At 40.5% G+C, this 13,857-nt stretch overlaps 1 protein-coding gene across 1 annotated transcript in view; it reads left to right on the forward strand.

Moving 5' to 3' along the window:
* Window positions 1–3,249: 3,249 nt before the first annotated feature.
* The window catches only part of atp1a3a (ATPase Na+/K+ transporting subunit alpha 3a), a 34,134-nt gene continuing 23,526 nt past the window's right edge, over window positions 3,250–13,857 (forward strand). The window contains exon 1 of the mRNA XM_038725190.1: window positions 3,250–3,636. Coding sequence (XP_038581118.1) covers window positions 3,631–3,636 — 6 coding nt within the window. The 5' untranslated portion in view covers window positions 3,250–3,630. The remainder of the gene's footprint in view (window positions 3,637–13,857) is intronic.

The raw sequence follows: 13,857 nt of genomic DNA on the forward strand, positions 1-13,857 counted from the left end.
TGTTCTTGGGTTTTTTAAGCATCCTGCTTCAACTCTGATGCACAGACCTGGGAGCCTAAACTAACATAACATTTTTTTCTTTGTCATTGCATTTCAAATAAAATAATTTAATTAAATCGTTAAGGTAAAGATTGCCATCATAGTTGAAGAAAACAAATATATGCTGTTAGAAGGAGAACTTCATCCTCCACCCCTGCCTTCAAGGTTATGTTGTGTTCAAATGAAGAAAGATTCTTAAAAACTGGCTCTAAGTTCATTAGTTGTGATGTGCGCTGATGTATTTTTAAAAGGTGGCTGCCTTTACTATGCAGCCAAATGATACACGATGTTCACCTGCCTTCAGTTTAAAAATACAGCATTGTAATAACAAGACATGATGACCCAACAGACTCAGAGTTACTGTCAGTAAAGTCAAGATATACAAGTATCCCTGACTTTCCAAGTTAAAATCCTGTCAATAAAAAGTCATGGTGGAAGTCTTGCTCTAACTGTAATATACAGTACAAAAAAGTACAGCCATGCTAGCAGCTCTGTAAACAATGGCCATTGTAAATACCGTAGATGTTCTTATTTTAATCTAATGACAAGACTAGAGAAAAGTCAGGTACACCAAAGTTTACAAAGACCATGAATTTCTGCAGAGAATACCACAGTAATCCATCCAACAGCTGTTGGAAATATTTTACTCTGAACTATGAATGTCGACCTGCTGGTGGTGCTAGAGGAAAAGTCAGATGATCTCCAAAGCAAGTAGGCTTCATCCTCTGGGGAATGGGAATGTCTGTGCAGAACTGCATGGCATCCATCAATAGTAGTTGAGACATTTCATGGTGGAACAAAGTGGTGGACCAATCGACTGACATTGCCATAGAGCCACATAGCCACGCTGCTAGTGTGCAAGTGCACAGATGACTAGTCCCTTATTGAGAACTGGTGTTTAAGTTCTGACCACATCTATACCCAACACTGCGCCTTGAATCTAACTTAGAACTTCCCAGGCGGATGTGAGGGCATCATGTTGTATTAACCTAACTAGAGATTGTGTAGGATAACATGAAGTAGATAAGATTTAAGTCTTTATTGTGTGACATACCGTAATATCTTCACCAATAATGTTTAAACGTTATCTTTTAGCAGCTGGGAGCAAAAAGATCAGTTGACATGCTGCAGTGGCAACATAGCAGTTATTATTGGTGTCACTGGAAAGGTAGAAGGAGTAAGAAAACTAATCACCCACTTTCACAGATTTATTCAGCTCAGTTTTAGAATTTACTAGAAAAAACACTTGATTGATGGTGCATGCTGGGGGGATGATAAAGCAGTGCAAAAACCAGGGCACACTTCAATTATGATAGAAGGGAGTATTGATCCCATCTGGGCACAGTGGCTGCCTCAAAGTAGACACACACACAGAGGCATGCACTCATACAGGCGAGCCTGCACACAGTCTCATGGGCATTCACAGACAAACATTTGCACACACCAGTCTTTGCAGTGGCAACCAGACATTTACACACACTCAGTTGATCACTGTCTCATTTGCTCATTTTGGCTTCGATCATTTGCTCACTGTTTGTGGTTGAATCACCTCAGTCCAGAGGGGTGCAGGCGTGTGTGTGTGGCAGCTGCACAATATTCATAGCCTCCTGCTACATTTGAAGCCTCTAAAAACAGCACTATAATTGTCTAATCTTCCACAGCAGGTGGTGCACACAAAAATAAAGCATGTGAAGCCACAGCTTCTGACCGACTATGAACACCACATTGTTTCCATGTGATTTCTGTTTTCACTTGCTTGCACTGTGTACCTTGTGCAGTGTTTTCATTCCCCACATCTTTATTCAGGGAAAGAACAGGCTCAGGCTGGGTTTCTTGTCAGAAAACCCTTGTGTCTTTTGTGCCTCATTCTTTCTATTTATCCTTTCTTTTCCAGGTTTTCTCCCTGATTATTTCCCAGTTCTCTAATCTCCTCTTTTCTACTCTGAACTGTCAGTGCATGAAAATAATCCCATGTTTTGGTTTCTGCACTGCTGCTCACATCTGTTTGACAAATACCGCAGTGCTAATGCAGGCTTTATTCTGCGTTTGGAGAATACTCTCTATGTGTCAGTCTTCTCCCCTGATGCCACTGATGATGCAGATGTGCGCTTTCTTTTTCACAGCAACAGAAAAAGCTGCAGTCAGAACAGCTGCTGCCAACTAAACAAAAATCCTGAAAGAAGATACTTAATATCATCTCACTGATGAATCCGGATCTTTAAAATTCTCATGTCTTCTTAAAATTGTACAGCTTCGTATGAAATATGACACATCTGTAGGCTTAGACAAAATCAATTTTACAGCTTGAGAATTGACATGAAAGGAGCTTCCAAGCTTCTCTAGCTCCCAATTATACATCATTCTGGCACATTTTGTTGCTGACTTTGGTCATAAGCGCTGTATTATTTTAGTTTAATCTGTGTTTACTTGGTGAATATTCCTAAATAAAGTTGTGTAATTAAATAAACTCAAACTAACACAAAATATTGTATTATTCCACTACTGGTTGCATTGGACTTAATGGGAACTTGGAGGTAACAGGATAGACACATGTTGCACTGCTGCCTGTTTATGCCTTAGACTGCTTTTGGATTTTACTATTTGCCCTTTAAATCAGTGATTCAGCTTAACAACTATTTTTCAACTATCCAGTCAAAAAAATTCAGATTTGACTAATTGTCAAATGTCTTTTATTAAACGTCTTTGCAGTGACCAACGTGTAGACGAACATAAGTGCTAAACAGACATTTACAGACCGAAAACAAGAAAATGCATTAACTTGAAACATGGCCAGAAAGTTATCAAAATTCATGAAATTAACTTGAATTTATTTAGATGCAAACAATTGCAGTAAACATACCTTGTAGCCACTTTTGACTGGAGCAAAACTTACAAAGGTCTTTCAGTAAGTCTTGCTCTTTCTCTCTTGCATTTCTGATTAAAATCGTAAAAAAAAAACTGTTCCTCTATGGCCACATGATGATTTGATTTCATACCCTTGTTGCCAAACAGTATACATCACCTAAAAGCTGCGTTTGCAAACTTATTTGACCATTATATCCAGTATCATATGAATGCCAGTCTCTTAGAACGTGTATCTCTTGCTTCATCCGCGGAGTGACACCCAGGGAATCCTGAGTGCTGCGGCAGCCTAGGCATAGCCGCGGAGGGAGACAGCATCCGAAAAAGAAGCCTGCTGTCCGGGTCTACTTTCCACCGGCATCATTTGTGCCGTACAGGGAGAAGGTTGGTGAAGTATCACCAACTGCAGCGTATAATTTTTACATTTTATGGCGAAAAAAAATAAGCCCTTTTGATTTTCATCTGAACGGGGTGCAGCTTTGCTTAGGTGTTTGATGAAACATTGCCTTGACAAGTTACCTTATGCCCGTCCCTCTTTAAAAAATGATATTTTAGGATATTATGTTAGCTAGTTATTTGTTGTCAGTGGAGCAATAATAGCTATCAAGTGAAAGGAGACATTTTTCAGCACGATTCCGCCCCGTGTCCCCGCCTTAACTCCAGCTATTCTGGTTGTATCAAGCCACTACACGATTCATCTTCTGAGGAGACAAGACTGACTGCGCAAAAATGGGGGTAAGACCTAACGTTAACTTACACATCTTGTGATTTACTAATATTTTGTAAAATATCGTTTATATTAAAAGTTAGCTTGTCCGCTCCGGATTTGGTAACGTTAACGGTTAGTCGGTGTGTCCGTTAAGGAAAGGGTTAAAGCTCGTGGAGGCACAGGCATGATGTTAGAATGACATTGAACATGGTGGGGAATGTATGACTTCTCTAAGCTAGCTCTTACATTAACGGATAACGTTATGTGGCAAGATGATTAAACTGAATTGTTGCTTGAATTGTCATTGCCTGTCAAGTTAACGTTAATTGCTCTCGGGAAGTCATTATATTAGGTAACGTTATCTGTTATTAACGCAATTTGTCACACTAAATCAGTGCGTTGCAAATTGTGATAACGACTGAGATCACCGGAATAAAAGAGAGGGATGATTGTTGCCTAATCACACGGTCTTTTTCTGAGGGAACATGCGGCAGATTTGTGAGTCAATCCGCCGCATCCAGACAGGTTGGTCCGGTGCAGGGTGGTTCCGCGTTAACGTTTCAGTTGCGGTCCTCACTGAGTATTTCAGTCTCTGTAGTATTTCTGCACCTCATAGCCAAAAAACACACGGTGGCTATTGTGGGAAATTATTTTCTTGGTGCTTTTGTTTCATATTTTAAAATGTGGTGTTTTACCAAAGATCCGAATGTGCTCGTGTATTGCAGAATCGTGATGTGTGTTCATTTTAATATAAAAAAATACTTTTATTATCAGAGAGCAACACATGGACATTGTCCTAGAACCAAGATCCTTTTGCAGTACAGAGCCTATGGGTGATTTGGTGATAAACTCTCTTTGTGTGTCATTAGAAGACAGAGATGACGCCTTAACCATGAGCTGCATCTATGTGCCTGGATCCCCCCCCCCCCCCCCCCCCCCCCGTTCTAAATAAACCTACTTCAATAAATAAATGTTAACGTGACCCAGCAGCAGACAGTTTATCAACTCAAAAACAACTGTATCTTATCCCACCCAAGGACAGCGAACACTGCAGAGGAACAGGTGTCCTCTGTGGTAAAGTTGAAGGAATCATGTATTTGTGTCTCTTACCAGAAGTTTCCTTGACAAATAGCGCCATCACGTGTGTAAAAGCATAATGGCATACCATCCAATCTTAATTTTAAAACAAGTTTACAAACAAACACTGTCAATAACTTCCGGGATTGGATTATGGACCAGTAATATACTCCTCCTTATGAGAGGAGTATATTTTAACAATATAAGTGAATGCACAACTGAGCTTGTTTTTTTCCATGGAACTAACTTGTATCAATATGTATTCTACAGTAAATTACAGTAAATCTATATTGCATTGAACTCTTTGAATTAAGCTGTGTGCGAGAGGACATGAATACAGCTGGCCCCCCACTATCACCCTTAGTGAACATCATCATGAAGTTGATCAATCAGCCATGCCCCACCTGCAAAATCTGATTAATTTTCCTCTGTGGATGAGAAGCATTGGTAGATTGATGGGGTAGAGGTGCTGTCACAGCTTCAATTTTAATCAAGCAATGGCGAAAAGGACCATTTAGCATCCACACCATTTGGCTTATCTTAATTTGTAAGCCGCCAGAGAAGGCTTTTTGGCAATTTTGGCACTGTAACGTAAAAGTAATGTAACAAGCAATTGAACCAAATTGGAGAGCGGGCCCAGTACGCCGACCGGCGTTATTTTTTTAAAACTAGAAATAAGCGTTTGTCATGGAGTGCTGGAAAAATGCACTGCTGCATTCACCGGTTCCAAAAAATGAGATTACAGCCACCAAACATCTGGCACCAGGCGCTGGACGTGCTGTAGGCAATTGAGGAAGTTCACAGCTCGTAAGTACACAATTAGCCAGACTGCTTAATGACACAGATGAGTCCTGTCAGAAATGAAATTGTTTGTGAATTAAAAAAACAGGTGAAATACACAATTATGCACAGGAATATGTGGTGAAAACTGCAGCCCAAACTGCAGAATATCATTTAATTCCTCCAAATCTGACAGTAACTCTTAATAATCAAATACATGGCTGCAACCGTGTTAGTTATTTATAATATTTAAAAGACGAAGGGGTGAAGTGGGAAATCCAAATCGATGAAGGTGCTGATTATTTTTCTACCAATCATTTGGTGCATTTTCTTTCAAACAACACAATAACTGTCATTGACTGTGGGCTTGGTGAGGATGTATAAGCAGCTTAGGGCTGGGTACCAAATGGGACAGAAAAGTGCGTCAAAATGGTTCCTCAGCGATGTTCAATCCTCTCTCACCCCCCTCCCCTATAAATGTCAACAGATGGGTCCCAAAGGATGGTGGTCTCCACAAGGGTAGACACAGCCAACACCTCCACTGTTTCTTTTTACTCCAGCAGCCTCACCAATCTCATTGATCTGTCAGGTCCTTTCCAGCCACTAAATTTAGACAACATGATGTCATTACTGAAACAACCCTGTAGTGTTATTACATGGCATTATCCAGTGTCCATACTCAGTTGCGAGGTATTATAACCCTGTATTGGAATTTCATAAACTCCTGCAACATGCTGTATTTTCACTTAGAGGATAGTATCAAGTTTTGTTGTGGTATAGTATGTGGAGCCTATAAAAATAAGTGAGTAGAACTGTAGGATAACTATAACTTCATTTCTTCAGTTTCCTTGGTATTATAGTCCATCCCTGCTAATGAAGTATGACGGGCAGTAGTTTCTCCTCTGCTCCACATCCAGGTTTGGGGGATTGGTAAGAGAGAGCAATCAGGTCAAGTTGTGGAAATGGTGATGCTCTGTCACAATTTGTGATGCTGTCCACTTCATCGTTGAAGGGGAAAACCTCTCCACTCTGACTGAATAGAGTTTGTGCATGGAGTAGAAACTCCCATGTTCTGGCGTTGATTTGCCATCGGGAGGGGTTGAGTGAGAGGAGATTTGGGTGAAATGGGCAGTAGTGGGCGTGGGGGAGATCAGAGTGAGGTTCAGTTGACGAGGCAACTGGGAAAATTCGATCCGGGCCAATCGATTGATGGGGGCTGTTGCTGCTAGAGGCAATGTTGGGGTTGGTGTGTGAAAGAATGGACGGCAGAGATGAAACAAAGGTCAGCCACTGTGAGCCTCACAGGCAGGTCCTGTTTAGGGGAAACCTGACCAAGATAAGAGTGATAGAGGCGAAGAGAAAGGGAGAGACACAGAGATGGAAAGAGATGCATTGGTGGTGAGTCACCTTGAGAAGGGTAAATACTGGGAAAGATGGAGGAATGCAGGAAGAGATGTTGGGATGCTACTCAGTGATAACACAGAGGAAGGAGTGATGGTGGAGCTTGAGGAGAAAATGGAGAGAAGAACATGAGATACAGCAGGAGAAAAAGAGAGATAAAAGGATGACTGCTTCTGCTGATATCTCATAATACAGTTGTGGTGTGAAAGCTTCAGGAGGAGAGCCAATCTCTGTGGAGGATGGATAGTGTGGGATTTAGCTGTGTGTGTATGAGGCAGGCAGGACTAAACCTACTCTCATTTAGGTGTCATATCTATACACGATAAGGCTGATTCCTGGGGCGGCTGTGGTTCAGAGGTAGAGCAGGTCTCCCACTAATCTGAAGATAGGCGGTTCGGTCCCCTGCCCCTCCAGTCTGCATGTCAAAGTGCCATCAGTGTGTGAATGTAAAGCACTTTGAGTGGTTTGATGAATAGAAAGGCACTATACAAGTACAGTCCATTTACCATGATGCTTCATACAATAGCTCTCAACATAATGAGATGTCTTCCATGGAATTTCTCTGTGTCAGTCCTGATCATAATAATTTTTTTTACTGTAGCGCACTATAATTAGTGCACAAAATCATACACCGGTATGTGTGACTGTCCTATGCACTAGATATACATCTCAATATTAAACACACTTAATACTGTAAATTGTAATTATGAATAAATTCAAAATTCACCACAAGTGGGTGTATAGCTACCATTTTGAAAAATAAAGCCATCGATGGAGTGGGAGTCGAGCAGCATGTATAGTAACCTATGAAAAGCTTCCTTAAGTTTCCTTAACCTCTCATTTTATTTTTATCTATTAAATTCGAATTGTTCTTCATCTGTTTCACCTGTCTCTGTGCTGCTGTTAGATGTGAATTTCCCCTGATGAATCAATAAAGTCTTATCTTGTCTCAAAAGGAATCATAATACAGTGTAGTGAAAAAGAGAAAACACATATTTCTAGATGCATTGCTAATTCAACATAGTAATAATGTTAGAGTTTGACACATTCTAGTTGTAAAAAAAACTGATATTTCTGGATATATTGTATTTTCTCTTGAAGTTGTTAAACCAGTTGTTGGTTTAGGCTGTGCAAATGTCCTGTGGTAAATTAATGAGCACCACTGTTGGGATGAGTCAACTTTCACATATTCCAGTGCATAATGCATATTTAATGTGCAGTTCATGTAATGATGAGAGATTAATATCTATCTAAAATTAAAGATACAGATGTTGAATTTTAAATAGAGACTGGAGCTGTGTTGTAATCATTTTATAACTTTACAGTAAACCTCTACGTACTTGTAGGTTCTCCTACTACCGACTGACTTAAATAAATAACAGAGCAAAACTGTGGCTCTAGTCTATGCACAACTTTTTAGTTAAGGATCAATAGAACTGAATCACTGGGGACCCTCAAGTAGACTTGTAAGTCAGTACAAAGGCAATTTAAAGTGTGTCACATAAGAATGCATTAAGATAACATTTAAATTAATGCATGCAGGCGGAAAGCTGGTGCATGCACGGTCTTATTGCTTTGTGATTCAAGTGATGGGGCTGATTTTCATGGGTTGAAGCTGAGCTTTATAGAGTGGAATAATGGCTTACTAATCTGTGGTTTCACGTAGTCTAGTCCACTTAGCTGCTCAGATATTAATATTATTATATATAGAATAGAATAGAATACCACTTTATTGTTGTTTATTAATATTACCACATATAGCAGTGAATGTACTTCAATGCACACTGCTCAGTATGTAGTTTTAGTTACACTTAGGGCTGGGCGATATGGCCTAAAAATAAAATCTCCGATTTTATTTACTTTAATTCAATTTACGATTTTTTCCGATTTCCCCCCTACTTAAGGAAAGCAATAAGGTTTGTTGGTCAGTGCGGCTTTGTTCATCGCGGAGAGACTGGCATTTTTCATATTCGGCTGGATGTCTCTGTTTCAGGTGTTGGAATAGGTTTGTGGTGCTGCTGCCTTTCACTGCGATAGGCTTTAGGCAAATGTTGCAGCGTGGTGTCTGTTGTTCCACATCTGTCGCAGCAAACCCATACCAGTTCCAAACAACAGATGACTTTATTCCTTTCTTGGGAACAAACTTCCCGCTCTCACCGGTAGCCATTTTGTCGCTTGCTGTTGCTGTTTAGTGTATGATGTTGTCGCTATGGGAAACGAACACTACGGAAACCCCGGGGAGCCAAAAATGTGCTATTACACAAAAACTCGATTTACTTATTTTTTAAATCGCCCGCAACAAAAAATTCGAATTAATTCATTCAATCGATTTTTCGCCCAGGCCTAGTTACACTGTTCTCTTTGTCATGGACTCTGTTGTATAATTGTTCCAGCCTGTCAATATTTCATCAATACTGACTCTTAACCTCTTGTTTCCATCTGTGTGTGAGTGTGTGTGTGAAATAACATGGATCCATGCTACTGCAAATCACTGATCAGGTGTTTACACTGCCAATGCTATTTAGTTCATTGTGCATTTCCTGGAATGCACAAAGCGATGTGAGGTCGCTATGACGTCCCTTCTTGTTTGCAGGGTGACTTAGGTGTCAAGGTTTTCCATGTCTCTTGCTACCCTACCATAGTGAATACACTGCACATATAACATTTACTCTCCATTAACATTACAGCAGTATTACAGAACACACCTTCACATTAAGGGAACAGTACTTTGTTCCGAATCAACAAGTGATCTTTTGGCGTTGGTTGCCAGGCAACACATTCATTTGTTCCGGTTCATGGGTCGGCTGTGTTCTCACTGCAAACAAACTGCTCCAGGGTTCGTAGGGAATTGAGCAAAGCTCGGTTGTTCTGTTCATGATCAGAGTGCCATTGTTGTGGTCACATATTTCCAAACGAACCAGGACTGAGGGGAAATGTTCCCTTGTTTCGGAACTTCGTCTCCAATCGAGCCAGGTGTGAAACCACCCTAAATATATAATAAAATTTCCTATATCTTCCTCCTTTCCATCATACACAGTTTACTTCAAATATTGAGATGGACACAGTGTTTTGCAGTGTTTTACACAGGATTTTAAGAGATTATGGTGGGTGGGGCTCGGACCCTCAGTTGGGGTCTGGTGGCATGCACCACCAGAAGAAAATTTTGTACATTTTAAAGTTAAATGCAGTAATTTGCTGCAAAATAAAGAGGATATCTATGAAGAACTTGATGAAGGTGATGAAACAGCAACAAAAGTCAACAAATTTATTTTATGTTTTTCCGGCAACCCTAAATCAATTTTTTACTTTTAATGGACACATGTAATATGTTTTATACTTTCTGTGAATACAATCCAATTAATCATATTTCCATACTGTATAGACACCTTATTTTGAAAACCGGATGTTGTCACATGTGTATCCTCGCACTAAATTCATCAAGTCCGACCCAGTTTGATAAATTATATTGTAAGTGTTCTCGTATCACTTAACATGAATACTTCATAGCCTCTCTTCAGGTCAGACTTTCATACTGCAACACTTGGCTTTGTAAAGAGAAAAAATGACAGGATAAAGTCGCTAACCTGCCTTTCAGCTCGCATTGGTCGTTTCAGTGGCTTTACCATAAAGTCTTGAATACGTGTGCACTCCAAATTCCGGTGCGGCTAGCTTAATCTGCCTTCTCACAAACGAGTGACAGAAACTGTTAATGTTACTGTAGTTACAAAACACAACGTTAAAGGCCTGTAATGTAGTTATGAGATGTGAAAAATGTTTTCAGGTCATTTTGAAACTTTGGCGGACCAAATTAGACTGTGGGGGTCCGCCATGGTCTCGTTAACTAATGGGCAACACTGTTTTGGATGCTGCTAGGAAACCTCACATCCCCCATCTGTAGTCATCGTGATGTCACCTGTTTTGAAGCCTCGAGTTTGGCCAATAGGGCGCTGCCATGTTGAGTTTTTTGCAAACAGAAATGACCATATTTGGACGAGTGGCGCTAACGGCCATTTGTGGAGCTAGTTAGCTTGCTTAGCTAGGTGCATCTGTAATGCACGTTAACTGTCATTTTAACAGCCCTGACAATTTTGTCTAGCGAACAACATGGACCCTGGCACCTATTTCCAGGAAAAACGGCTAAAATAACATACCCAAAATAAATCAGTAATATCTCCTCAACCATTAGGCCTAGATGCATAATTCTGGTCTCCTCTGAAAGGAGTATAAGGAATATAAATCCATTGTACATTAACATATTTATTTTACCATTGCAGACTACATGGAGATGAAATACAGAAAGAATATGATATTTTCATCATCACCTGCTTAAAAAAAAGCTATTTTAATGCAATAAACCATCATAAGGTAGATTATAATGACACTGAATATCTTCTAATACACCTGGAATACAACTGTAACTGTAAATTTGATGAAAAGAAACTGATATACAACAGTTATTACACAATCTTTCCAAAATATACCAGGCATTTCTCTCCATACAAACACGTTCCAAATAACTTTGAAATATTGATAGAAACAGTCAGTATACAGTGTTTCCCACAGATTGACAGCGTAACTGTGGCGGGATCATTTATCACTATTATCAATAGTGATAAACTATGCTATCATTATCAATAGTGATAAATGATCAGTATATTATGAACGTTAAAATCGGTAATATATTATTACACTTAGTAAAAGTACCATTTCTTGAGATTCAGCAAAAACATGTGGCATTAACTGCAAAGTGTCCTATAAGAACCTTAAGAAGTGAATTGCATAATTCGGCAAAACAGATATTGTAGGCTACCTACCGAAATTTGCATCCACCTCTTTTCTCAGTATAACAGAGCATTACCTCCTGCGACGTGTCACATCACTAGAACTCGTGGGAGCAATGCCTGATCATTGTTATAAACTCACAGTAAGCTCACGCAGTCTACCGGAGGTAGATTGTGTCTGACTTGACAGCGCTGTTTTTATTCCCCTATCTATCAAGTCGGCGAAAGTCAGCCAGTTTTCTCGAACGCACCTGTAGACTACCAGTTATACAGCCTGCTAACTTTGACAGCTGTTTTCCATAGCTAGTTAACATAGCTATCCTTATTAGCTAGACTGTTTTGAAGATGGGTCTCTGACATGCGACATTGACAGCGTTGTGTTGCACAGATTTGTGCAGAGTTGTAAAGGATATCAGCCAGTTAAATTCACAGACGGGTCTGTTGTCCGTGTTTGCGAGAGAGAGAGAGCGACCGAGTGAGAGGATGTGCAGAGCGAATATGCGCTGCGCAGCGCTGCAATCAAGAACGATTTTAAAATGGGTTGCCAAATTTACTTAGGCAGCTGTTAATCTACCTGGGCGGCCCACCCAAGTAAAGCCTATGTATGGGAAACACTGATATATATGACCAAAAGCACTCCCTGCTTTACAGGCGACAGCTTGAGAACAGAACATCCTACAGGGCTGCAAGTGGTCTCTTTCTCTTCATACTGAAGAGCGATTCATATCCTGGATGTCTGTGTAGCTCCTACGGATCGCCAGCAGAGGCCAATAAAGACCGCCTCCGCCAAAGCAAACTCTTCTTCAGTACTTCAGTCTGACGACAGAAACGAAACTTACCAACGAAGCCGACCTCACCTAGATGGCGGCCCGCCAGATGGTCTCTGTTGACACAAAGGACCGCTGTTTTTGGACGGAAAAACAGCTAGAACAGCGAAAATCAATTACGTCCCCTGTATTGGGGGAGTCAGTTACCAAGTGTACTTACCAGAGAACGTGAACAGCCGTCTCCTAATAAGCTTTTTCAACGGCGCTGGTTAAATTTACAAACTGCCGTGGGTATGAGTTACTGTAGCCCGATTGACAGGTCGCCATGGTAACGATTTGTCAATCACAGATAATCCCGCCCTGAAGCATACTCTGCTTAATGGTCTATTTTCCTGTAAATGGGACCATAATGTTGTATTGAAGAAGACATAAAACTAGCAATTGAGACCATAAACTCATTATGAAAGTGTTTACTGAGGTAATAAATCAGCTGAGAAATAGGGTAATTTTGCCATTATTCGGCCTTGGATTCACGTCTCAGACCCGAAGCTTCACGCTTGGAGACAGCACAAAATCTGTGGTCTGTGTTTTTCTTCTTCAGAAATGTACTCTTACAGCCATTCAAGCATTGCAGTGTTCCAATATTTATATAAAAAAAAATCCCACCGTGGCTGTTCTGCATCTCTTACTGGAAACACATGTTATAAGTGAAAACACAGCATCATCATCAAGCAGTCTGCGTCATGAGGCTCTGCCTCTTGATTAAACCTTGGTGCAGAGAAGAGGGCAGAGAAACAGATGGGCAGCCCAGAGGGAGGAGAATGTAAACAAAGTGGGAGGGTGAAAGAAGGGATAGATGATGGAGGACCCCTCCAGTGTGTGTGTGTGTGTGTGTGAGCTAGCCAGGCCATCAGTGTTTTCTAAGTCGGTCAGTTCACTGATCTGTATGATAATCCAATTCTTTGTGTGTGTAGTTACAATGATCCACTGTGGCACCACCAGAGCTACTAAACTCCCCTGGAGGCAACCTACACGAGAGCGAGATCGTCCATTCAAAAAATCTGAGATAAAATTCAGACCACGATCAGATTTAGTTGAAAAATAGGTTAAATACCACACGCTAAACACGGCTAAATACCAGATGATTCAGTGCCAGCTGGTCACTATTTCACCATGGTCTGATAGTATGGAGCAGCCGTTTACAGTTTACATTTGCTTGGTTGTGAATAATCACATGGGCAGACACCATCACTGCAAACAGGCAACAATACAACAATCTGCCACTTTCATGAAAAATGGCTGATAACATGCATCCATCCATCGTCAATTGGAAATCTTTATGTTAGAGTTACTGATCTTCATAATTGAATCCCCTTTTTCTCATTACAGCTCATTGAAGGCTGAGATGCATTTGCTTCCTTATCTGTACCTTTTTAATTAA

The sequence above is a fragment of the Micropterus salmoides genome, unplaced genomic scaffold (assembly GCF_014851395.1).
Source record: "Micropterus salmoides isolate LMB-PRFRI ecotype aquatic unplaced genomic scaffold, ASM1485139v1 Ms_hic_scaffold_17, whole genome shotgun sequence".
NCBI lineage: Eukaryota > Metazoa > Chordata > Actinopteri > Centrarchiformes > Centrarchidae > Micropterus > Micropterus salmoides.